This window comes from Malaclemys terrapin, chromosome 10 (genome assembly GCF_027887155.1).
Source record: "Malaclemys terrapin pileata isolate rMalTer1 chromosome 10, rMalTer1.hap1, whole genome shotgun sequence".
NCBI lineage: Eukaryota > Metazoa > Chordata > Testudines > Emydidae > Malaclemys > Malaclemys terrapin.
This window is the reverse complement of record NC_071514.1, coordinates 57,315,643-57,339,112: the sequence shown is the minus strand read 5'-3', so window position 1 is coordinate 57,339,112 and position 23,470 is coordinate 57,315,643. Positions and strand designations below refer to the sequence as shown.

At 54.6% G+C, this 23,470-nt stretch overlaps 1 protein-coding gene across 2 annotated transcripts in view; it reads left to right on the top strand.

Moving 5' to 3' along the window:
* The window catches only part of SEPTIN12 (septin 12), a 67,274-nt gene that overhangs the window by 5,758 nt on the left and 38,046 nt on the right, over positions 1 to 23,470 (top strand). For both annotated transcript variants that reach the window (XM_054042848.1, XM_054042846.1), the window contains exon 2: positions 9,923 to 11,296. In XM_054042848.1, the coding sequence (XP_053898823.1) occupies positions 9,923 to 11,296 (1,374 nt within the window). The remainder of the gene's footprint in view (positions 1 to 9,922; positions 11,297 to 23,470) is intronic.

Genomic DNA, 23,470 nt, shown 5'->3' with positions numbered 1-23,470 from the left:
ACAGTGACTTTTAAATCTGTGATAGAATGACCAGGGAATTGACACCTCCTCATCTATTATTGGGAGTGGACTACATCCACCCTGATTGAATTGGCCTTGTCAACACTGGTTCGCCACTTGTGAAGTAACTCCCTGCTCTCCATGTGTCTGTATATAATGCCTGCATCTGTAGCTTTCACTCTATGCATCCGAAGAAGTGAGGTTTTTACTCACGAAAGCTTATGCCCAAATAAATCTGTTAGTCTTTAAGGTGCCACCAGACCCTCTGAGCTGGACATCCCCCTGACCCCAGCCCCCGTGAGCTGCGGCTCGAGCCCAGGCCGGGTGCCTCTCCCCTCGCTCAGACTTACCGGCTCTGCCTCACGCCCAGCGCTTCCCGCCTCAGCAGCCCCGGAAGTGACGCTGGACGCCAGGCAGGAGGAACAGGAGACGGAGACGCGTGTGCGGGGGGGGAGTGTGTGTGTGACCTCACAGCCCTGCGTGCCGCGCTCTGACCGCCCTGACAGTCAGAAGCGCGGCTGCCGGGTTCGCCCCCTGCCGGGGGGGGGGAGAGGGAGGGGGGAGGAGGCGACCTCAGCCCCGCGCGCCGCGCTCTGACCGCCCTGACAGTCAGAAGCGTGGCTGCCAGGTTCGCCCCCTGCCAGGAGGGAGTGGGGGGGAAGGTGACCTCAGCCCCGCGCGCCGCGCTCTGACCACCCTGACAGTCAGAAGCGCGGCTGCCGGGTTCGCCCCCTGCTGTGGGGGGGAAGGCGACCTCAGCCCCGCGCGCCGTGCTCTGACCACCCTGACAGTCAGAAGCGCGGCTGCCGGGTTCGCCCCCTGCTGTGGGGGGGAAGGCGACCTCAGCCCCGCGCGCCGCGCTCTGACCGCCCTGACAGTCAGAAGCGCGGCTGCCGGGTTCGCCCCCTGCCCAGGGGTGGGGGAGGTCGGGCCCCCCTGCCCCGGCAGGGGGCGAACCCGGCAGCTGCGCTTCTGACTGTCAGGGCAGTCAGAGCGTGGCGCTCAGGGCTGTGAGGTCGGGCCCCCCGGGCAGGGGGTGAACCCAGAAACCGCCCCCCACCGCTTGCCCGCGAGCCGCACAGTGGGCCCACGCGGGCCGCGTGTTGTGCAGGCCTGGCTTAGAACAACATAACATTTTGCTCATGTGTCTGCAATCGGAAGCTCTCCGAGCACTGTGCACACACTGGCTAGGTCTCCTGTTATCCCTCTGGGAGGGGAAAGTAGCAGTGTCCCTACTTCACCCTTGGGCAAAGTGAGGTACAGAGAGGCCAAAGGTGATACCATGAGTCTGAGCCAGGAAGAGAGGCGAGCTCCCCATGCTTGCCGATCCATGGTGATCACCACTGGACCGTGCTGTGGGTCAGGGTCCTGGGTACGGACTGTGCCCGTGGGCGCCACGTGTGCTATATCTTTTGTGTGTGTGAGTGTACTTGAGGCTGGTTTGAGCCTATGGGTTCACCTCTCACCTACTCTGTGAAGTTCTGTTGGAAGGTGCCCCAAACACACCCCATCCCTTCCGCATTTGATTCCTCACATGATGCAGCCTCATCAAATACTGACCCGATCCCCGTATGTCACGGTACCAAAAGCCATCCGTGCACTCAGGCCTTTTTGAAGAAGGCAACAGCATGGCCTAGTGTGTTGATCAAGGGGTGGAGTTGGGAGAACTGAGTTCTATTTCTCACCCTGCCCCTTTCCAGCTATGTGACCTTGGGTGAGTCCCTTTACCCCTCAGTATATCTGTTACATTGTTTGTTATATGTGAATAATGAAGGTTGCCCATCTTTAGTGGGGGGCTTTGCAATCCTCCGCTGAAAGGTGTTTCCGAGAGCAAAACATTAATACTTCATGTCATTAGTTGCCTGGGGAATTTCTGGTTATGTGCAACCCAGTCCTAGCTCTGGTACAGAGGACATGCGTAAAGCCAGCCTTGAGGGTGCTGCATGCCCCCAATGAATTGAAGGAGATACGTGAGCGCCCCATGCCCTGGGTCTGTGAAGCTGTAGAATCCCATAGGATGCACGGCAAAGGAGGCAAGCCAGCCACCAGCTAACCCTGATAAATCCCTGCCCTGCCAGAGAGTGTGTAATAAATGAGCTGGGTCCGTGGGCCCCTGACCTCAGTTGTGCACTGGGCGGAGCTAAGGGAAGTTTACAGACCAGGCTCTCCAGGGCTAATAGTAAAGGGTGACCACGACAAGGGAATTAATGACAGGCGCCCACCTCTGGGCTGGGTGGGGAGCATGTCTCCTGCATGGAGAGGCCTCCTGTCCCCATCCCTATTCCACTGCTGGCGGACTTTCTCCTGGTGTACACCCCCCACCAGCTTGGCTCATTAGGGCTGGCCAGGATTGGACATGACCTAGGTAGAGGTGGACCCAGGAGTTAACCATATGGCGTTCGCATGTTCCCCCTCTCCCAGTGCTGCTGCTCCGAGAGGAGCATCTTTGTAGCAGGTATGCAGCGGCTCTCTGCTGGCCTTGTTCTTACTGCAGCTGGCCAGCAGGGGCTGCTGTGGTAGTAGTGCTGCTGCCTCCCCCATGGGCCTGAGGCAGCACCTGTCCGGGCCATAGAGGAAAAGGCCAAGGTGGGGAGCTCAGATGCAGCTTGGTACTACTGTGCAGCAGAACACCAGGCCGGCTTCCAAGCAGCGCCCAGGGGAGTTCACTGACGTCACTGTTACCACAGCGCACCGCAGAGACTGAAATAACAGACAAGGTGCAGAGAGGTGGGAATTTGGGTCTGTAAAGGGGCAGCCAGCAGCAGGTGTGGCTGGGCGGAGAGGAGGAGAATTGGGGTCTGCAATGAGCGGTGGATCACCTCATTCTGACAGCACAGCAACCAGGAACCTCCGCGATCAAGACCCAGCTGAGTGAGCTTTGCTATGCTACAGCACCGTGCGCGGGAACCTCCGACCCGGAGGCACAGCTGGATCATCTCCTCTTACAGCAATTCTAGCCTTAGGCTACAATGGCGTCCCCGCAGATGTACTGAATGCACTCAGGGCCGGCCACCTTGCAATACAAGTGCATCACCTTCCCTATAGCCCATCCCCAAGACATGACTGCATCGTCTCCGCCCCAGCACTCAGGAGCCCTCTGCACTCAGAGATCTGCCTGCTTCACCTGCCCTCTATCGCAGGACAGTATCTGCTGTGCTGGGACCTAATCTGCATCACCTCTGCTCTCCTGTAGCCCTCCCTGGGCTCTGCGTGGCTTCCTGCTGGAAATGCTGTTCGCTTCTGACTCAGCAAATGCTCCCTCTGCCGTGATGGTGGCTTTAGCTTCTTCCTTCTGTTAGGAAACCAAAACTCCCTCTCCCCTCTTCTTCTGCAGACAGAGCAAATATTCTAACCAGGGTTCATGTATGGAGCACACAGCTGCAAGAGCCTCTGTGCTTCAGAGCCATGATCACCCCCAGGCAGATCTCCCTTCTATGCCAGCTCTCCGGGAGCAGCACCGGGGTCTTGGAGGACCTCTGATGGCAGGAGAGCCGTCCTAGTGGTTCAGAGAGGAGCTCAGAAGGAGGGGGAGGATGAGAGTCTAATTTCTGTCTTCCCCCAGGAGTGTGTAGTCCTTCAAGCCAGGGTTATGGTCTGTGTCCAAACACTGAGGGGCTCAATGAACCAACACTGTGTTCCCAGCCCCTTGGGGGAACAGCTGATTAGAATACTGTTGGGCTTCTCTGGCCCCGCTTGCCTTCCAGATATCCCCTCTGTTGGGGTTTCTGGGCAAAGCTCTGCTGTGTTCAGCACATGCTGGCACGCAGCATTGGATGGGAGGAGATGTGTTATTGAGGGCTGGCTGACTCCAATAAACATTAATATGAGCTGGCGCCGCTCATCTCCTAAGTTACTGATCAGCTGTGCCACAGGTTAGCAGTGAGGGGAATGACGCTTCAGTTGCCTATGTGAAATTAACTGGTGGTTTAGGCCAGTTCCTAGTGCAAAGGTGGCCACATCATGATAACCACCCTGGCACCCTTGTGGGCATGCTCTATGCCTGAAAGTGCTGCCACCAGATCAGACTTGAGACTCATTGGCATGGCACTGTCAGGGTAAGGAGATATGTCACTCCAAGCTTTGGGAGCTTTTGGCATCTGGATCCCTACCAGAGGAGGCAGAAGAGACTTCAGTGTAAAATCTCAGGCAGGGGGACTACCCCTCTACTAAAGCAGCAGTTGCCTGAGCATGGGTGAATGGCAAAAGGTGAAACAACCGAAGGTTTGGAAGCCGAGTGAAATGATTCTCTGAGCCGTGTGAGTCTGCAGAACTGGGCTGTCGGTTTCAGGAGCACAGACTGCCTGCTCCTGCTTGCTCCACGTACCATGGGTGAAATCCTGCCCCACTGAAACCAACAGCAAAACTCCCCTTGACTTCCTCAGGGCCAGGATTTCACCCCATGTGAAGAGCCTTCCTTCCCCTGGTCCTAGCTGGAATGGAAGGGTAGTGGCCTTGGTCAGGCAGCTCCTCAAGCTTGGGTGGTTTCAAGGGGAAACCCCTCTCACCTCCATCCTTCTGAGTTTAGTCTCCTCTGGGTTCCTAGGACCCTCTGAGAGTCAGGTGCGGAGGAGGTGAAGGGTGAACCGTCTTTCCCACACCTGTCTGCATCTTGGGGACCCTCGTTCGGCAGCTAGCACGAGCCATCACACAGCATTGAACCTGGAGGGTTCTCAGGAAGGGGCGCTCTGTCCCCTTGCTCCGAGTGGGTACACAGCGCGACCCCAGGATGGGGGCTGGCAGTGCACCTGCCCTTCTTGCTCAGCACTGGGCCATGCACAGCTGGGAATCCTGGGGCACAACCTCACCGAGCCCCATGGGTCCATAGTTTGCCAAGATCTTCACAGACTGTCCAGCTGGGGAAGAGGTTGGATCTCCTTTGTAACCCACAGCACCATGCTTCTGTCCCATGAGTCCCTGCTCTGCATTATCCATTACAGGGCGGGAGGAGGTCATGCCCACCCAGCATATACCGGTGCCTGGGCCTTGTGCTGGGCACTGGGGGAGAGCCTGGGAGGAGCGCAAGACCCAGTTCTAGTGAAACATCTTAAGTGCTGCCCCAGAGCAATGACTCCGGTTCAGAGTGCGGAGCCAGGAGCACTGCCCCACGCTCACCCGCCCACCCAGCCGTCCCTCTCTGGGCTTGAACACAGGCCTCCTGCGGCTTGGCCATTCATGGGAAGGAGGCCCAGGCCCCAGCACTTTGAAACTTTTAAGTCAGAGGGAGCTTTTCCGTCAGCTTTAACAGGAACCCTGCCGTGTGGGCACAGATAGCGCTAAACCCAGCACATGGTTTGACACGTAGTATAGTCGCCAATACCAGCAAGCAGAGCCGACTGCGTCCTTCCGAGGGTCAATCACTGCCTGCCCTCCTTCATCCCTGCAGGGCTGAGAATGGGGCCCCCCAGCTCGGATTGGGGAGGGGGCTATTGGCAGATCCGTGGGAAGGAAGAAATGAGAGCCAAAGAGCCCTTTGGTCTAATCACAGAAACAGCTCAACACCCCGGAGGTGTGTGGAATGGGGCATGGGAGGAGGGAATGGGGAAATAGCAAATGGCAGGCAACATGCTGTGGAGTGCTGAGATCAGGGCATCAAATGGATCTGTGCTCAGCGGAGCATGTGTGTGTGTTGGGGGATGGGGGAGAGCTGATGAGCCTGTATCTTGGGGAGGCCCCCTCGGAGCAGCTCCATTTGGCGTAGTGGGAGGCTGAGGCTTGGCTAATGTGTTTCCTGACCAGATGTGTTTACGAAGGGGTTCCAGCTGTGCGTGCCCACAGCAGTCGCCTGCCAAAACAGAGACAACCCTGTGACCAGCGCCCTGGCTGATCACCACACTCTTTACCATGCAAGTGCCCCAAAGGACCTTGATGCTGATCTGAAGGGAATCGCCCTCTTCTGCGAGAGACTGGAATTCAGTCCCCTGCTCTGTTTTTCTGATGACATGCCAGGACTGCAAATAACCTCCCCCCCCCCCCCCCCGCAGCAAATTCTTACAGGAAGTTTACTAGCTAGCAGCTCTCTTCCAGCCCTCCCAAATCTCCAGCATCTCAGCACCTTCCTCTGTTAAACAATGGGATGTTTTCTCTGGCCCTCTGGCAGGGAGGGAGAATGCCCTTTGGGGAGGGAAGGGACTTACCTGCCAACGGATACTCCAATTTTCACGACACTCAAAGGATTACAAATGAACTACAGGTTCGCTGGGGCAGTCGAGAGGTTGTAAATCCATGTCTTGACTGTGAAAGAATGAGATAATTTTTGGAAAATAACTGTGTGTCTCAATAGCAGAGCAGCCTCTGGAGGCTCAATATAAGCATATCTATTATTATTATTATTTTCTATTCACTAACACCTAATGCACTCAGCTAGGATCACACAGCCTTTGTGCTAGGCACTGTCCAAACACACAACAGAAGACTGTCCCTGCCTCAAAAAAGTTACTGTCTAAAAACAACACAGATAACCAGATACAGACATCAAATAGCATTTTTTTTCCAGAATACAGAACTTGTAAGTTACAATTGGAATTGGCTGGAGAGCAGAATGTTAATTTCACAAAAAAGAAATGGTTGTGATTGGTTTCATTCCAAACCAGAATGAAATGGCAAGAGTTGGACACTGTCCGTGCAACAGCAATTTCAGAGCGTTTCCGATCTAATCCTGGTGACAGGAAAATGTCGACATTTTAAAAATGAAAACAAATAACATTTTTCAAGGGCCTGAGAGCAAGTGGGGGGTTTCCATTTTTGTTGCTGTTGTTGAGGAAAAGGAGAATTGCAAAGAAATCTAAATGTTTTCATGAAACATTCTGCATTCTTTGCAATGCCCCTTTTTGTCAAAATTCGCTGTCTCTGGAAATATTTCGCCCAGTTCTGGTCACAATGTCTCCTGACTTTGCTCTTCACATAACAGCGTCCAGCACCTCCTCCACTGTCCTAGTCCGTGTCCTCTGCCATGATGTCCCTCAATGCCCTACTTCCACTCTACTCCAAGAGGAAATAGTAAGCCCCTGCCTTTATTGGACCTCATGTCAGTTACAGTCCAATAGCTCCTGGGAGGAGCAGGGCATCTTAGCCACATCTGCTGAGTTGCTCCCAGACCACGCTGCTTTTAGGGACGTGACCAAGCACAGTCCCCATGTGGATATAGATCTGTGTCCGTTAGCTCAGAACATATCTTCCTGAGCAGTAAGGAGAGTAGGAAACCAAGCAGGGCGTCTCTTGCCATGGGCAATGCGAATCACGAGAAAACGCTCCGGGCCATCACTAAGGAAGTTGTAGTTGTGGGACTCCTCTAGTAGCTGGGCACAGAGCTGAGGTCAATTGTGTACATATGCCGCCCACACCCCTTTCCTGGACTTTGCTGAGGAGCCATCTTCCTATCTAGGTGTTTGTTACACCTGCTTGTTGTATCACCTCTTAAATTAATGGCAAGCTCTTTGGGGCAAGCATTGTCTCTTACTATGTATTCGTAGGGTGCCTAGCACAAATGGGTCCCCAGTCCTGACTGGGGCCTGCAGTGACATTATAATACAAACAATAAGATTTCTGCTGGTATGATCTGCAAAGTCGTTAAAAAGTTGACTCTGTGCTGTCAACTTTAGGTTTCAGAGTTAACAACCCAATAATACAAATGAGGCAGTCAATGGCTCTCAAAGCTATTGTTTCAGGCTCTCTGCAGACTCAGGCAGACATCCCTGCATTAGTTACATTCAGGTCATCTTTTCAAGCTTGTCTTCACATCCATAAAAGTTGGAAACATTTTTTTAAATGAAAGCTTAGATGTGGGGGAAGGGAAGAAGTCTGTGCTGCTGTGGAGTTGGAGAATACAAAGAGAGTCTTGCTTATCTGGGTCTTTCTGTGTGTTGGTAACAGCACCTAGACCAATGGGAGCTGATTCTGATTGGGGCAGCTGCATGTTTCCGTAATAGAGCTATGAACAGTATTCCACACTGCAGTGTTCAAACCAGCCGTGCTTCCCTCCCCCCACTTCCTCCCCCTGTTGTCAATTGCTTCTCCTGAAAACATACCCCATGATTGAACTGGAATAAAGCATGTGCAATGGACTATATTCCTGCCGGGTGGGAATTCACTGGTGCTGGCCAAAGAAGGGAGAGAATCTGGCCCGTTGTGACTGTGTGGTCCGTGTATTTGTTAACTTACTCATGCTCTTCTTCAAGAGGGGCCAGACAAACCCAAGCAAACATGCGCACCTAGGAACATTTTGGTGTTCTCACTCCAACATCTATTGGAAGTACCTGACACCTGAGAGAGTTCTAGCTGCATTCCCCCCAGCCCCCTCTGGAAGCTCTGCCACACTCTGAGGGGCTAATTTTGCTCTGTGGATTGCTTTGTCCTCTTCAGCCATTAGTTAGGCAGAGCGATTGCTGCCTCCTGCCTCAAACAGCTGCAGCCCACCCCCCACCAGCCCCTCCTTTTGCTAGGACTTCACACAGCCCAGCAGTGAGGGCAGCTTTCACAAGCTGTCAGTAGTGAAACAGCTCAGTGACTGATGGCTGGCTCACTACAGGACACTGACATCAGCCTGTCTGGGGCTCCACTCCCAGTCTAACCCAGTAGGGGGCGCTGTAAGGAATGGGGTAGAAGGACTGGCTATTGGGGAGCTCCCCTCCACCCCAGTCCCAGGCTCTGCCAGCAGGGGGTGCTGTAGGGAATGGGGTAGGAGTGCTGGCTGTAGGGGAGCTCCCCTCTAGTCCAGTCCCAGGCTCTGCCAGCAGGGGGTGCTGTAGTGAATGGGGTAGAAACGCTGGCTATTGGGGAGCTCCCCTCTAGTCCAGTCCCAGGCTCTGCCAGCAGGGGGTGCTGTAGGGAATGTGCCAGTAGCTGTGGAACTCGTGGCAAATTCAGCTCTGAACTCCCTTTGCAATATTTGATTTGGCTTGGGTGACTCTGTTAGGGTGGGCAGTGCCCTGCCTTCTCCACGCCATAGCCCAGACGTAGCCTGTTGAAGCAAAGGGGGGGTGCAGGGGTGGCGCAGGGAGCAGATCTGATTACCCAGGATGCCCCAGGCAGGACTCTTTACATGTGCTGGTTGGAGGTGAAGAAAGCAGTTAGTGTGCTGCCTCCGAGGGGCGTGTTTGGAGTGCATGACACTGGTACAATCCAGCGAAGAGAGAGAGGTGAGAGATTATAGACCTCAGGAGGGGAGCCAAGAGCACGGCTCCAGTTTCCCATTGGGGACCTGCTAATAAAACCCTCTGTTCCATGCAGGCTGCAAAGGGGGAGCCAGGCTGACTGTCTGCTTCCCCTCCCCAGCCCTGCCCTAGCCCCTCCACCCCACTCAGTCCAGAGCTGGGGAGCGCTTTGCCTGTGCTCTGCCTCATGGGGAGGGCTTGCTGGGTGGGGGATTTGAAAGGCAATGCAGCAGAATGCACCATGTAGCTAGCACGGATGCTGTGGGGAGCGGTGCTGGGTTGATTTCCCAGACTGGGGGTCGCGCTAATCTTTCCCCCATTTGGGTCCAGGTGGGCTTCATACCCTCGGAATTCCACTTTGGATCTGGGCTCAAATCTACCATATTTCCCCTAGTGCTGGCTCAGACCCAGATGGGGGCCAGACCCAGAAACTTGGGCCTGGCTCTGCCCAAAGCTGGTCTCAGGCTTCTCCAAAACCCAGAGGCTGTTTGTGGGAATGCAGCCCCAGCTTGGATGGCGGGCGATTTTTCTGTGCTTCCAGCTCTTGTTGGGATGCAGAGATGGGCCAGACCTGGTCCCCAAGGGCCCCAAAGTTCAGGGGAGAGTTTGAGCCCAAGGAGAGTCATGTGGGCCCTTCGCTGTGATTTCTTTGCACAAGTCTAGACCCTGCTAGAAGTGCCGGTGGGACTGAAGGGGAGGAGGCTGCATGGCCCTGGGTGTATGGGCTGGGGAGTCCTGCTCTAACTCTCCCACCCCCTCCTCTCTCCCTGCAGCACTGAAGAGGTCGTTCGATATGGAGGATGCTGAAGAGGCTCCAGCTGTTCTGCCTTCCTGCCCGTTCGGCTCCAGCACGCCTGCAGACAGCCTAGCCGCGGGCAATGGGGAAAGCGGCCGGCTGGCCAGCCTCATGCCACCCACCCATCAATCCCGCATCAGCCTCAGCTCGAGCCCCAGCCCAGCCCAGAGCCCTGTGCTGAAGACCAGGATTAGCACCAGCTTCTCCTTCAACAGAGGCACCATCCAGCTGGCCAGGGCCAACGGCGCTGTGAACTCCAGCCTGACCCGCGTCGCCTCTTTCCAAGCCAGGCTTGATCCCAATGGCTTCTCCTCCTCCTTAGGCCTGGGCAGCGAGAGCCTCCACAGCTCCTCCTCCAGCTTGGAGTGCCCACCGCCCCCCAGCACACCCCAGAGTGCTGCCAGGCAGCCGGAGCCTCGGGGGCTCAAGGCCGCCCCGGTTGCCAGCCCGGCACTGAAGAAATTCTCTTCCCACAGTAATGTCTTCCATTCTGAGGCGGAACAGCCCATCCAGCTGGTGTCCAAGGCCGGAGTGAACCATGGCTCACTGCCCTCTCTGGACCTGCACATTGCCGAAGATCAGGGCTCCCCCATCCCACTCGCCCCTGCCCTGGCTTTTCACTCTGCTGGAGCCTGGAGCAGCAGCAGCCAGAACTGCGCCTTGCTCCGAGGGAAGAGCAGCACACCCATCAGCAGGGAGCCTTCCTTCTCCTCCTCTTCCTCTTCCTCCCCACTCTCCGATGCAGCCCAGCGGCCCAGTCTGAGCCCCCCTCCTCCACCCTTCAGGCAGCCGACAAAGCTGCAGAAATTCCCCCTCAGCCTGGATGGTTTGGTGGGGAAGCCTCTGGATGGCTCGGATCCAGCGCCGAGTGCTGACTCTGCGTCCAGACCGCTGCCAAGGACGCAGCTCCAGCTCAGCCTCAGCACCAGCCCCAGCCTGTCCCGGCAGCCCGGCCCGGGTAGGGCCAAGGAGGGTGCAGCCGCAGCCTCTGTGAGTGGTGTCTCCGCAGCGCCATCTCCGGGGAAGTGCCCAGGTGCCCAGGTCAATGAGAGCCCTTGGCCACCATCTCGGTCTCCTGCTCAAGCTGCTCCCTTCAGGCTCATGTCTCGGCCTCAGATAATGCAAGTGACATCTCAACCCTCCTTCCTTGGGGGCCCAGCAGCATGTCCAAGGGAACATGTCCGATCCATGGCTGAAAGAGTCAACTCCTTCTCCAGCTCTGAGGTCTCAGGCCTTGGGGCTCCTGCTCCCAGTTCCTACCCAAGGGAAGTCCCCTACATGGGCCCGGCAGGTTCTCCAAGAGTCTCTTCTGTGAGCGAGGAGATGCAGGGCCGAGAGAAGACAAAGGAAGGTAGGACTTTTCTCTTTCTTATCTCTCTGGCTGTATTCTGCCCAACACAGCTTGAAGTCAATGAGAGCTAAGAATGAACATCCAGGGCATAGCATTGCCCTGTGTGTTCAAGGCTGCCCTGTCAGATGTCTCTTCTCCTAACTCTGCCGGTGTTGGTGAAAGAAACTGACACCGCATGAGCTGGGATTTGCAGCTGGGAAGCACTGCCAGGTCCAAACAGTCGTTCTCTCTCTTTCCCTGCTTTCTCCAGCTGATGCTCGGAGGTAGCAGGCATGAGAAGGGCCTCAGCCAGGGAATGAGACGTTGCCGAGGCATTTGCCAGGCTGGTGCTGACGTACTCTCTGAGCCAGCCCTCGCTTCCCTGGATCAGCTGTTCCCCCGGCTATGGGGGCCAGTCCCGGGGGAGAGGTAGATGTGGGTCCAGATGAAGGGGCGCAGAGAGGGTTAGGGGATGCAAGCCCAAGGGTGTCTGTAAGTGGTGTCATGAGGGGTGGTTGTCCAATGGCTCTTATTGCTGGGACTGGGAACTGGGCCCCGTGGAAGTCTAACAGGTTAGAAAACTGCAGTGGGTCGGATGCGATGGGGGACTGAGAGGAGACTGTGCCTGCTGCATATACCCCAAATCCCACATGCTGGGGGAATTAGATCCTGGGTTTCACACTACAGGCTCTGTTGAACTACAGCCAGTCTCTTGTCAGTAACTCGGTCCTGGGAACCAAAGCAGACTTAATCTAGACAGGCACCCAAGCCAACACCCGGGGTGTGAACACCCCTGAACTGGATCTGGGGTCAGATATGAGCTGGGCCCAGTCTCCAGATGAGCCAAACCAGCTCTCTGACCCACATCCACCAACGTTCTGAGGAGCTCACCCCAGATCTTAGTGCATATCGTGGAGATTCCAGTCAGGGCCCCTCCTCGCTGGGTGCTGTCTGCACCTCTCACGAAAGACAGCCCTGGCCCCAAGGACCTTACAGCCTGAGTATATAACACGAGACAACCAGTGGGTACAATAGACAGACAGGGAGCACAAGGCGACCACGAGACCATTCTGATTCAAATAAGTGTTGGGGAAAGGGGTGGGGGAAGATCGAGAGCTCTGTTTGGGCCATGTTGGACTGGTCTGGTCTGCCCTGACCTGGTCACAGACATCCCAGCTTGCACCTACGTCTCATCTGTCCCCCATTTTCCTTCTCTCTGCCCCCTGGTGATGGGCAGTCCTCCTTGGGCATTTCTGCTGAGAAGGCAGGTCAGGACATGTGTGCTTTACCTCCGGCAGAACCCACGCCAGGGCCACATTTGTAATGTAATGCAGGGAACTCGCACCGAAGCCCCCCTCCTTTCCTTGACACAAGGACAGGAGCTGAACTCCTCCAGCATTGTTGCCTCATTTTCCTCCTCGGCCCTGGGGCTGGAGAAGGTGGCAGGTGACCAAACTGTGCCTTGCCATATTTCACGCCTCCCCGAGCAAGCAGGGAGCAGCTGGCGGGGGTGCGGGGAGCTGGGGCTGAACAGTTCTCTTGGCAGTGGTCTCTTTCAAACAGATCCCTGAAGGGGGACCCTCGGTGAAGACTACTTCCTGTAGAGGCCACCTGTCCCTAGACACTCCCTACTCTGCAATGCCGTTGGCTCTATAGACCTGCTCACCTCTTCTGCTGATCCCACTTGCCCCCGGTTTTTGTTGCATTGTACACTTACAAGCTAGTAAGTTTGCTTGAAAAGTGTTTTGGGACCCTGTGTGACACTAAGTATCTATCCTGCAGTGACGGACGGTTTCTGTCTTTCCATCCTGTAGTGTCCTAGCTATCCATCTAGGGGAATATCTGGCCACCATTACCCCTCGGGTTAAAGTGCCTGACAATCATATAAGGTGTCCAACACGCCTGCAAGAGAGGGCAGTGCTAATATCCCCATTTTACAGCTGGGGAACTGAGGCCCGGATCCTCAGAGGCATTTAGGCACCTAACTCCTCTGGATTTCAATGGAAGTTAGGCACCTAAATACCTTTGAGGATCGGCGCCTAAGTAACTTACCCAAGGGCATGTAGGGAGTGTGTGGCAGAGCCGGGAATTGAACCTACGTCTCCTGAGTCTGGCTCCTTCATTGCAAAGACCCCCTTCATCTCAGAATGGTGCTGTTGTCTCCTCCTGACCTGGTGCCCGAGCAGTAAGAGCATAACACAAGGATGCCCCTCCTCCCCCCCTGCAGGGAAAGCTTTTAAATGTGCCAACCATACACCCACGGTGGCTTCCTAGCTGAGTCCCCCGTGACATGTTCCAAGCAAGACCAGCGATGGGCACTAGACTCGGGTTTAAAAGAACTGGCAAATCTCAGCCCATGCCCTTGTCATGAGCAGGGTCAGAGTTCGCCGTTACCTGGAGCCTTTCACTCCCTTTGCTTATCACCCTTCGTAAACCTGCCACTCACTCTTATCAGCTGGAGACTGGGAAGGTTTGTGGTTCCCACTGGAGAGCTCGGCTCTGGCTCTGGCTCTGCTGGGACAAATCCTGAGCAAATCAACCCAGCGAAGCACAGTGGTTCCCAGGGCCTCTGCGTTCCCACTGGAGATGGAGCCTGCCCTCTCCCCTCCCTGTGGCAGTAACCGGAGGTTGGCCTGCAGACTAGGGGGAGAGCGCTGTGTTTGCTCAGAGTAAGGAACGGACTGGGCCAGGAGGTGGCTGATAATGCTGTGCAGTTTGAGCTCATCTCCAAGCCTGCATGCCCTGGGAAAGCTGCCTCTGGGAACAGGGGGCGTGGGGAACGAGGACAGGCTGAGTGCTCGCTGTTTGGGGCGACAGGCACTGCACAGCGCTGAGTGTGAACTCTGGCGGACAGGCCATGGGGCTGAGGAAGAGCCCTGCGGGGATCCCAGAGCTCCCATGGCTGACGTCCCAGCTGGCACTGAGAGGGCAGTCCTGGGGGAAGCTCACACTGGGGATCAGACCCCCAGGCTACGTGGCTGACGGGTCCCGAATCCCAGGAGCAGATACAGAAGCGGGCAGAATGAGCAGGTTTGCAGGGTGTTCCGCCCATCCCTCCTGCTGGCTTTCAGTGTAACAGACTCTGTAAAGATTCCCGCTGTAAGGCAGAGCCCAGTATACGTGTCTGGGGCACAACCACTCACTCAGAGATATTACTGCCCAGGTCGCTTACTGAAGGCAGCAGGACTATGTGCTGAGTATAAGCAAAGCCGTAGTTTATGGGGGAACTAGCGGAGGCTGATGAGCAGTCCTGGCTGTCTGCCTTTGTATTAAATCAGTTCTTTACCCCACACATTGGCAAGGGAAGATTTGATCCCAGACCCCAGTCCTCTCCATTCCCGTTTATTTCCTTCTGAACAGTTTTTTGGCCCCTGGGAAAAGATCCCGATTCAGCAAAATGCTTAAGTCATGAGCAGCCCCACTCCTGCAACACGAGTCCTTGCTGAGTTCAGCAGAACCACTCAGGTGATTTGTGTAAGGGCCTTGCTGAAGTGGGGCCTGTAGCCCTTGTCCTGTCTTTGTTGTACTGAAGATTCCATGAAAGCTGGTTCTTCGAACAGTTGATTTCAAAGGCAGCAGGTCCCTGGGCTCCTCTGGAGTCTGGGAAATTCTTTAAATAAACTCCTGATAAGGGACAACCCCTGATTTTGAAGAAAGGCAAATCCCAGCTGCCTGAACCCTGGAGATAAACAAACCCACACAATGACACATGGGCTGCATTTGCTCTACAGCAGATTCCTTAGACCCGGGACTGGGTCCAATTCAAGTTAGGAATGAGCTTGTTCCTCTCTCACCAGCCCTCCTGGTCCCCGAGCATACCTGTTCCTGCCCTCTCCCAAGCACAGGGCTCCCCACAGGACTTTGCAGAGGGAGAGTCTCCAGGCATGGTAAATGCACATGGCTCAGTGCATACATTGGGACTGCCTCTTCCAATTCCTCTGGGACAGGAACAAGCTGGCTTTGAGCTTCAGCAGGAACCTTAGCCCTTCTTTGCATGCATGGGGAACCTTCACCTGTTTAGCTTAGGTATTGGTAAAATGTCCATGAATTCGGCAAGACGTTTTGGTGTCTTCTGAAATCTGCAAATGTTTTATTTATTTATTTATTTATTTTTGCCAAAAAAAGATTTGTCCTTTCGCCCAGCTGTCTGGGAGTGTGTGGGGCTGGAAGTGTGTCCACTCCACTTGGGCCAGGTGTGGTGTTTCCTGCCCTGGTGCTGCTCATTGTCCTTTGTGATGGCTGATTGACATATCCATTGCTGCTAACGCGTCTCAGGGACGCTCCTGGGTTTCTTTGATCAGTTGTTGATGAATAACAATTATCTTCTGTCCTCTCTTGGTCCTCCAAGCAGGGGATGCCAGCATTGCAAGCTCCTTACACTTCCTTTCCAAGGTGCCTCAGACCCACCGCAGAGGTCCCTCCTCTACGAGAGAGAGAATAGTGCAGTCTCCCTGGCCTATTCCACCCTTAGCCTCCCCCAATTAGTGACAGTGAGGATGGTTTTTGACATGTGGACACATGTCTGCTGAGAATTGGAAGGAGGCAAACAAGCTCATGTCATCCAGGCCACCAGACAGCCACCACATGAAAGCAACAGTCAGTGACTATCGCACCTGGATCCCATCCATGCCAAGCTAGCATCCTAGATGAGAGAGACTCTCCAGTCCATTCTGATCCCCCAGGCCACTCAGGTTTTCTGGGCCTTTCACTTTCCCTGAGACATCTGAAGGAATTTGGTTTCCCAGTAGCCAGGTTCTAGGTACTAGAAAGCTGCTCAGGATGCAGGCTTGGGCCTGCTCATTTCCCCAGGAAGCTTGCACACCGAGCAACGGGGCAGCAGCCATGTTTCATTTCCAGTTCTTGTGTCAGAGTGGCCCACAAAGATTCTGGGGCTCCCACGAAAGTGGGGGAGGAGGACAAGCGGCTCAGGGCTGGAATTTCCACTCCCCTGTTGGGAAAATATCTTGTTGGCCAAAGCCCCCATTTTACCCAGTTGACATGAAAGCCCTAACTGCTGAGCTCGGAGCTCCTGGGCTGTCTGAGGTAGAGGACGATGCCTGCATCTGCAGTGAAGTGGGGCCATGCTGAGCAGTGGGGGCAGGGCTGTGTTCTTGGAAGGGGGCGATAAGATGAGGATGGGACCAAAGGGTTATTTGTATATCGTTCCTTGGTTCTCCAGTACTGATTCCAACCTCGGATCTTCGATCTACCCCCACTGATAGCAGGGTCTGGAAGTGGATTGCTAATGGCTTGCATCCCATTAAGCTGAAGTCTCTCCTGGCCATCTGAGGTAGCTATCCCATTGGAAGGGTGGAAATCTCCGGGCAAGAAAGGCCACAGTACAGGAGCCTGGTACTTGACTCCCGTGAGTTTTCTCATGCTCCTGTCAGGCCAGCACTGCTTGAAGTGCAGCAGTTTTGTTGGCAGTTTTCACTTCTGCTTCTGCTCCCATCCAGTCCTGCAAAGAGCAGAGTTGCTAAACTGTGAAAAGGGGTGGCAGGAAAGGGAGGGAGTGTGAGCTAAAAACTTTATCAAACCTCTCAAGAGTTCTCCATTTCTCCCGGTGCATGCAGAGAGCCCTGGTTCTAATACCTCTGTGCATACCAGTGCTTGGAGCCTCTCCTAAATTCCCCTGCATTGTCTCTGCACTACCAAAAAATCTTCCTCTTGTGCCAAAATGCTGAGCCGGTCACAAGACCGGCTCCAGGGTTTTTCCGCCCCAAACGGCGAAAAAAAAAACAAAAAACCACAATCGCGATTGGTGGCACTCCAGCAGCAGCTCCACCGTGCCGCTTTCTTCTTCGGCGGCAGGTGCTTCCCTCCGAGAGGGACTTGCTGCCGAATTGCTGCAGAACAGCCCGACGTGCTGTCCCTTCCTCTTGGCCGCCCCAAACACCTGTTTGCTGGGCTGGTGCCTGGAGCCGGCCCTGGCCGGTCACCATTTTCCTTCCTAAACATACAGGAGTTGTCAGCCACTTTCCCCTGGTGGCTCAGGTTACAAAACCAGGAAAGGCCCAAATATTCCTGGGCTGATGTGGGTGGCTTTGTCCAGCTCCTCACATGCATAAATGGACACCGCGGCGCTCAGAGCAGCGAGAGAATAGACTAGAACTGATGGGCAGGCACGGAGGGGTGGGAGGCTAGAAGGGAGGTGGCTGATGGTTATAGATCACGCCCTGTGGGGTGTGTAAAGGGGACCCCTCCTCTCAGTTTACTTAGGCTTGACTGAAGCGGTTTAGGAATGCATTCTGCTTCTTAGCGGCACGGAGAGCAAGTGGACCCTTGGAGGAGAAGTGTACTTAGCTATTTTGGTGTTTCTTTTCTTCTTTCTCTTCTTTGCCTCTGCTCCGCCTTTCTTCCTCTGACCTTCCACTGGCCTCACTTATGGAGCTGGGTGCGCCCTTCTGAAAATGCTGGCCTCTGCCTCCTGGATTCTGAACCAGGCTGTGCAGGGTGGCTGGATTCTGTACCAGGCCACATGGGATGACTGGCATCTGTACCATGCCATGCCGGGTGGCTGGATTCTGTGCCGTGCTGCATGGAATGGCTGGCATCTGTGCCAGGCCATGCAGGGTGACTGGATTCTGTGCTGGGCTGCCTGGGACGGCTGCCATCTGTACCAGGCCGTGCAGGATGGCTGGTTTCTGACTTATTGATCCTATATAAATAACGTACAAAGCATCTCACCTTCTCAAAGTGCTTTACAAACAGCATGTGCTAAAAGTTAATACAATGAGAAGAAAAGAGACATCAGCTAATTGGAAAGCAACTTGATTGCTGTGATCATCTCAGCCATTGCTATTTATTAGTAGTATTGCAGTACCACCTAGCCTGTCATGGACCCATTGTGCTAGGTGCTGTACAAACAGTTCCTTGCCCCAAAGACCTTACAATCTAAGACATGCGACAACCGATGGATACAGTCAGGGGAGCACAAGGAAACAATGAGACAACACAGGTCAGCATGACAGGCAGAGGTATTAGCGCCTAAGCAATGGCCAGTTTTGTGTTGGCATCACGGCAAAGGAGAGTTTTAAGGAGGGATTTGCAGGAGGCCAATGAGGGAGCTCTGTGGATGCTTACGGGGAGCTCCTCAAAGTGCTTTGCACACACTCATGGAGCAGTCAGGCCCTGTGGCGCCGCTGGGGAAGGAGTCGTCTTCTCATTTTACAGCGAATGAAACTGAGGCCCCAATGCTGAGGGGCTGCCTGGCAGAGGCTCTGAGTCCCTGCAGCACATATTGACTTTAATTGGTGCCATGGATGCTTAGCACTTCTGAGGATCAGGCCCCGGTGAAGGTCACCCAAGGTGAGCCAGATCTCCTGGCTCCCTGTCCTGTGCTCTGACCACTAGACAGTGCTAGGACACCGGATATGGAACAGCGATAAGGATGGCTGGGCTAAACACCCATTTGTGTCCCTAGAATCCTAGGGCTTCCATAGCTCACACGCTGATTAAACCTTCATCAGTAATTAAATCATTGCAATAGAACGTGGCCCTGGGATTACTCACCTCCTGCCTGGAAAATAAAACAGCTCGAATTAGTCCCTGAATGGGTCTGTCCAAAGGGAACCATTATCTTGCGACATTAGCTCTTAATGAGCAGCTTTTGAAAGGATTCGTGTGGGTTGCACAGCTGTTACTCCTTAGTTGTAGTGCTTGTACTAATCAGTTGGGGCTTGGTTTTCCGAGCAGCGACTCTCATGGCGAGCTGAGAGAGTGAGGGGAGAGGTCGGCTGTGGTGGAATAACTAGCCGTGTGTTTAGAGCCGGGATGGGATGGGCAGGAGCAGGAGTACATGGCACTAGCTACAACCAGGGAAAGAGAGTCACGAGTGATGGCCCCAGTTTTGCAGGAATTCTTCCACTGATTTACCACACCTGTGGAGCGCTAACTCACCCCCTAGCAGCAGGGTGACAGGGGGCTGAAGCTGTGATCAGCTCTGGCATCCCATATTCCTCTCTGAGCCATGGCTGCCCCTTGCCCCAAACCGGCAGCTTGCGCATCAGCTTGCTTAAAACAGCTGTTCTCCAGCCTAATGGGGGGGGGGACAAAGGAGCACCCTCCTCAGCCCCATGGCTGCCTTCATTCTCAGCTCCACTGCCTTTAAGAAGGCATCACCAGAGCTCTGCTGCTCCTGAAGGGTCACCCCACAGTCCATGGTCTCAGACATGCACCGTTATACAAACTAACGCTCCTTTTCGCCAGGGCTCAGCCTTTCCGACAAGCCCCGCCTGCAGTAAAGGGCGGAGCCCCCTAGGGTGCTGCCTCATGTGGCTGTGGCTTCCCACCTGGCACACCAACAAAGAGGATGCGCTTTCCATTTTCCAGACTGCCATGTGATTGGCCCAGGTGCCACCCGGCCAGTCCTGGGCGTTCTTTTCCCGAGCGACCTGGTTTCAGGGGGATCCAAGCAGCCTTTTGGCAAGGGCCAGTCTTCAGGGGAGGATAGTGTCGGTGGTTGGGGCAGAGCACCAGGAGTCACAAGCCAGAACTCCTGGGTTCCGTTCCCAGCTCTACTGCTGACTGTGGGCAAGTCACTTAGGCCAAACCTTTCCGGGTATCTCTGTTTTGTGGAGCTCAGTACTTCTGAAAATCAGGCTTCAGGTGTCTCAGTTCGAACAACCAGTCAATGTCCTCTCTTGGAAGTGGTGGGCTTAATCGATCTGTGCCTCAGTTTCCCCAACTGTAAAATGGGGATGATGGGAGCCTCATGTGGGAGCTATGGGGAGTAATCAATTAGGACACATAAAGAGATCTGAGTGTGGCAGCCAGAACACTCTGCGCTTTCCCCTTCCCTACAAACCCTGAGCCACAACCTCCTTCCCCCATCCTCCTCAGCCATCGATCCTCAGGACATATCATGCACCTTGCTTGGTAAAATTATAGACACAGAGTTTAAGGCCGTCATCTTGTCTGACCGTCTGTCTATCACAGGCCTCTGAACCCCACACACAAGCCCAGCAACCAGACGTAGACCAGAGTATTACAGCCCCCAGCAGACTGCACTGTTGTGTTCGAATAACATGCTGTAGGTATAAAAGAAGCTGATCTGGGCCCATAGGGGATGTGATGGTCTGGGTGGCCAATGACCATCGGGTGAATGGACTGAGGGCAAGGAGGACAGTCGCTGGCAGAGTGTCATTGGTGGAGTTTGTCTCTCTCACATACTCCAAGGAGCCCTGTGGGCTATGAACACTGACTTCCCCTCTCACCCCAACACAAAGTGGTCCCTATGGGTCAGGCTCAAAGGCTGCTGGTTGGGCAATATGGGGAAACCCAGGGCAGAATGGATGGAGAGGGCCTCAAATTCCCTTCCCACACTCCGAGAAGTGGAGGAAGGTCGTGATGGAACTCACCAGCGCAGTGGGGAACTCCCTGCTCCGCCAGCCCCTTTGGCTAGTTCTCGTCACCTCTGACTTGTCAGCAGGAGGAGGCTGTTTCTGTGCTGGGATTTACCTGACATGGGGAAGTTCGATTGGAGAATTTAGAGCCATGAGTAGCATCGAATGAGAATTCAGCACAGTCCAGTGAGGTGGGGCAAGTGAGTCTGAGGCCAGTAATGCAGACCTGGGCACACCTGTGCAAAGCACAGACCTACATAGCCCCTGTCTGGCTCCTTCCATTGCCTGAGACCCTGCCTTAAAACACCTCCCTATGCCAGCTTCAGAGCCCAGCACCCAGTTACCAGTGGTGGTCCCGAATGGGCACCCTTCCCCACTAGGGGAGCCAGGTGAGTCAGAGAAGATCCACCCCAGGGGTGCTCTCCCTATAGGGGTAATGTGAGAGGACTGTGCGAAATGCCAGCTTCTCACACCACTTTTACACCTGTCTCATTCCATGGTCTGCAATGGAGTCACTCCTGAATTGCACCGGTTTGAAAAGAGAATCAGCCCCAATGTCTTTCCAGCCTGAGGGATCGCTGTTCACAGGGAGAAAGGGAACAGTTCTGCCACACTGATCTGGGGCAAAATGTCGCCATTTTCAAGCCATCAGCTGGAGAAGATCCCGCAACACACACACAGCTACACACAGAGGTACACACACGCACCCAACACACACACACAAACTCACCCAACACACAAAGCTACACACACACACCCCCAACAAGCACACGAAGCTACACAAACGCACCCAACACACACACAGCTACACACACGCACGCACCCCCCCACACATACAGCTACACACATGCACCCAATACACACACACAGCTACACACACCCAACACACACACGCACACACCTCATTTCCTGGCCAAATTGGGCACTTTCAGGACTTTTCCCTGAGCCATGTCTGCAGAGTGCTTAGATGTGAAGCACCATTAGATGCTAAGGGTCACCATCATCTGTCGGTGTTCAGAGCGTGTCCAGATCTTCTCTCTCTACACAAAACTGATGAAAGCAGGGTCCTTTCTTTGTGGAACATAGTGATTGAAAGCGGGTAATGTCCACGCAGGTCTCCCAGGGCCGGGTGACACTTACGAGGTGACCAGAAGGTTTTGTTATCTATAATAATCCTCCTTCCTTTGCTCCCATTTCTCACCTCACACTTCAAACTGAGCTTCCCTGCAGAGTGGAGCTGCCTGTGTCTGCCATGTGCTGGATTTTCACAAGGGGTCAATCTCTAGAAGCTCAGAAACTGCTTCCTCTCGGGTCTCTGCCATTGACCATTGTTGAAGACAGGTTACAGACAGATTAGGTGGCTGGGCTGAGCTGACATGGTAATTGCTATATTCCTGCATATGGCCTCAACCCATGGGCCGGGATCCAAATTGGGTCGCTGGAATCCTTCAAAGGGTCGTGTGCCAGCTCCTGTGGCTCCTGCCCCACAGGGCTGACTGGGCTCGCCTCCCTGCTGCAGGCACTGCAGCCTCTGGGTTCCCAGCACCACTCAGGTTTGGCCCAGCCGTCATGACAACAGGAGCCCACGTAGGCCAAATCTGAGTGAGTGGCACTGCAACCCCAGGAGCCAGGTCACAACTCCACTCTCACCAATTTGGTCCAGTCAGGGGGGGTGGGGCCAAACCTGAGCAGTGCTGCAACCGCAGAGGGGAGAGCCAAGCCCAGCCAGCCGCACAGCACAGGAGCTGCCACTGTGGGGTGAGTGCCAGGCAGGATGCAACCGAAACTGTCCCAGGGCCTCCACCCACAGACAATTGACGGGGTTGTGACAGGCCATAACCATTTACAAGTGGGTCCTGAGCCCAGAAAGGTTGAGAACCACTGGTCTAGAAGATGAGCAAAGAGGCGTATGTAAAGATTTACGTTGTGTTTATGTCTCAAGTTGGGCACCCAAAATCAGCAGCCACATCTGACGGTCACAAAGCAAGTGGCTGGGCTGAGAAGCCACATCTCCTACTTCCCACCCCTGTGTTAGTGCTATGGAGCAGTGCTACTCTCAGTAGGCCTAGCCACTGCTTTTGTCAGGGAGAGGGCGGGGCAGGTAGCCAGTGTTTCCCCTTTCTAAACAGATTGGAATAGAAAGAGACCAACCAGCTTGAGATTGAGAATTGCTGTTTACTCGGCCCTGGTTCAGATAAAGAGGCTTGCCAGAGCATGTCCTGTTTGCAGAGCAGCCCTCCACTACCCGTAATCAACACTTAGCTGATGGGGACCAAACAGCAAGTAGGGCACCAAATTCCTGATGCCAACATGGTACCCCGTGCCCACCAAAAACCTGCCTGTGCACCAGACCCCAGAAGCAAGAACCTCTAACAGTCACACAGTTCTGGGCAGTGTCAGTTACACTGGCACGTAACTGACGTTTACCCTGATCGCAGACCCCTTGCAGCCAGTGGGCCCGGTCAAGGCATTTGGAAACTGAAATGGCAACTAAAAGAGGCATCAGTACAATGGCAGGGAAAGGGAAGGTGGATATTCCTCTCTCACACCCACGCGTACACCCACACAGGCATGCGTGCGTTTAATTATCCCACTGCTGCAGCTGCAGGACTCCTGCATTTTTACTTCTCAGTCAATCCCGCAAGTTTTTTAACACCCTTAAACCCTTGCAAGGTGGTGTCTCCCTTCCCCTGCGCACGGTGGTTTCGTCACATTGATGGTGGCAGGTGCTTGGATGCAGCAGAGGTACTGGAGGGGGAGAGAGAGGAGTCCCCCGCAGCACTTGCTGTACAAAGCATTGCACGCAGGCCCTGGGTGGGACCGTTGTGCTTGCAGTTTCTTGGGACTTAGC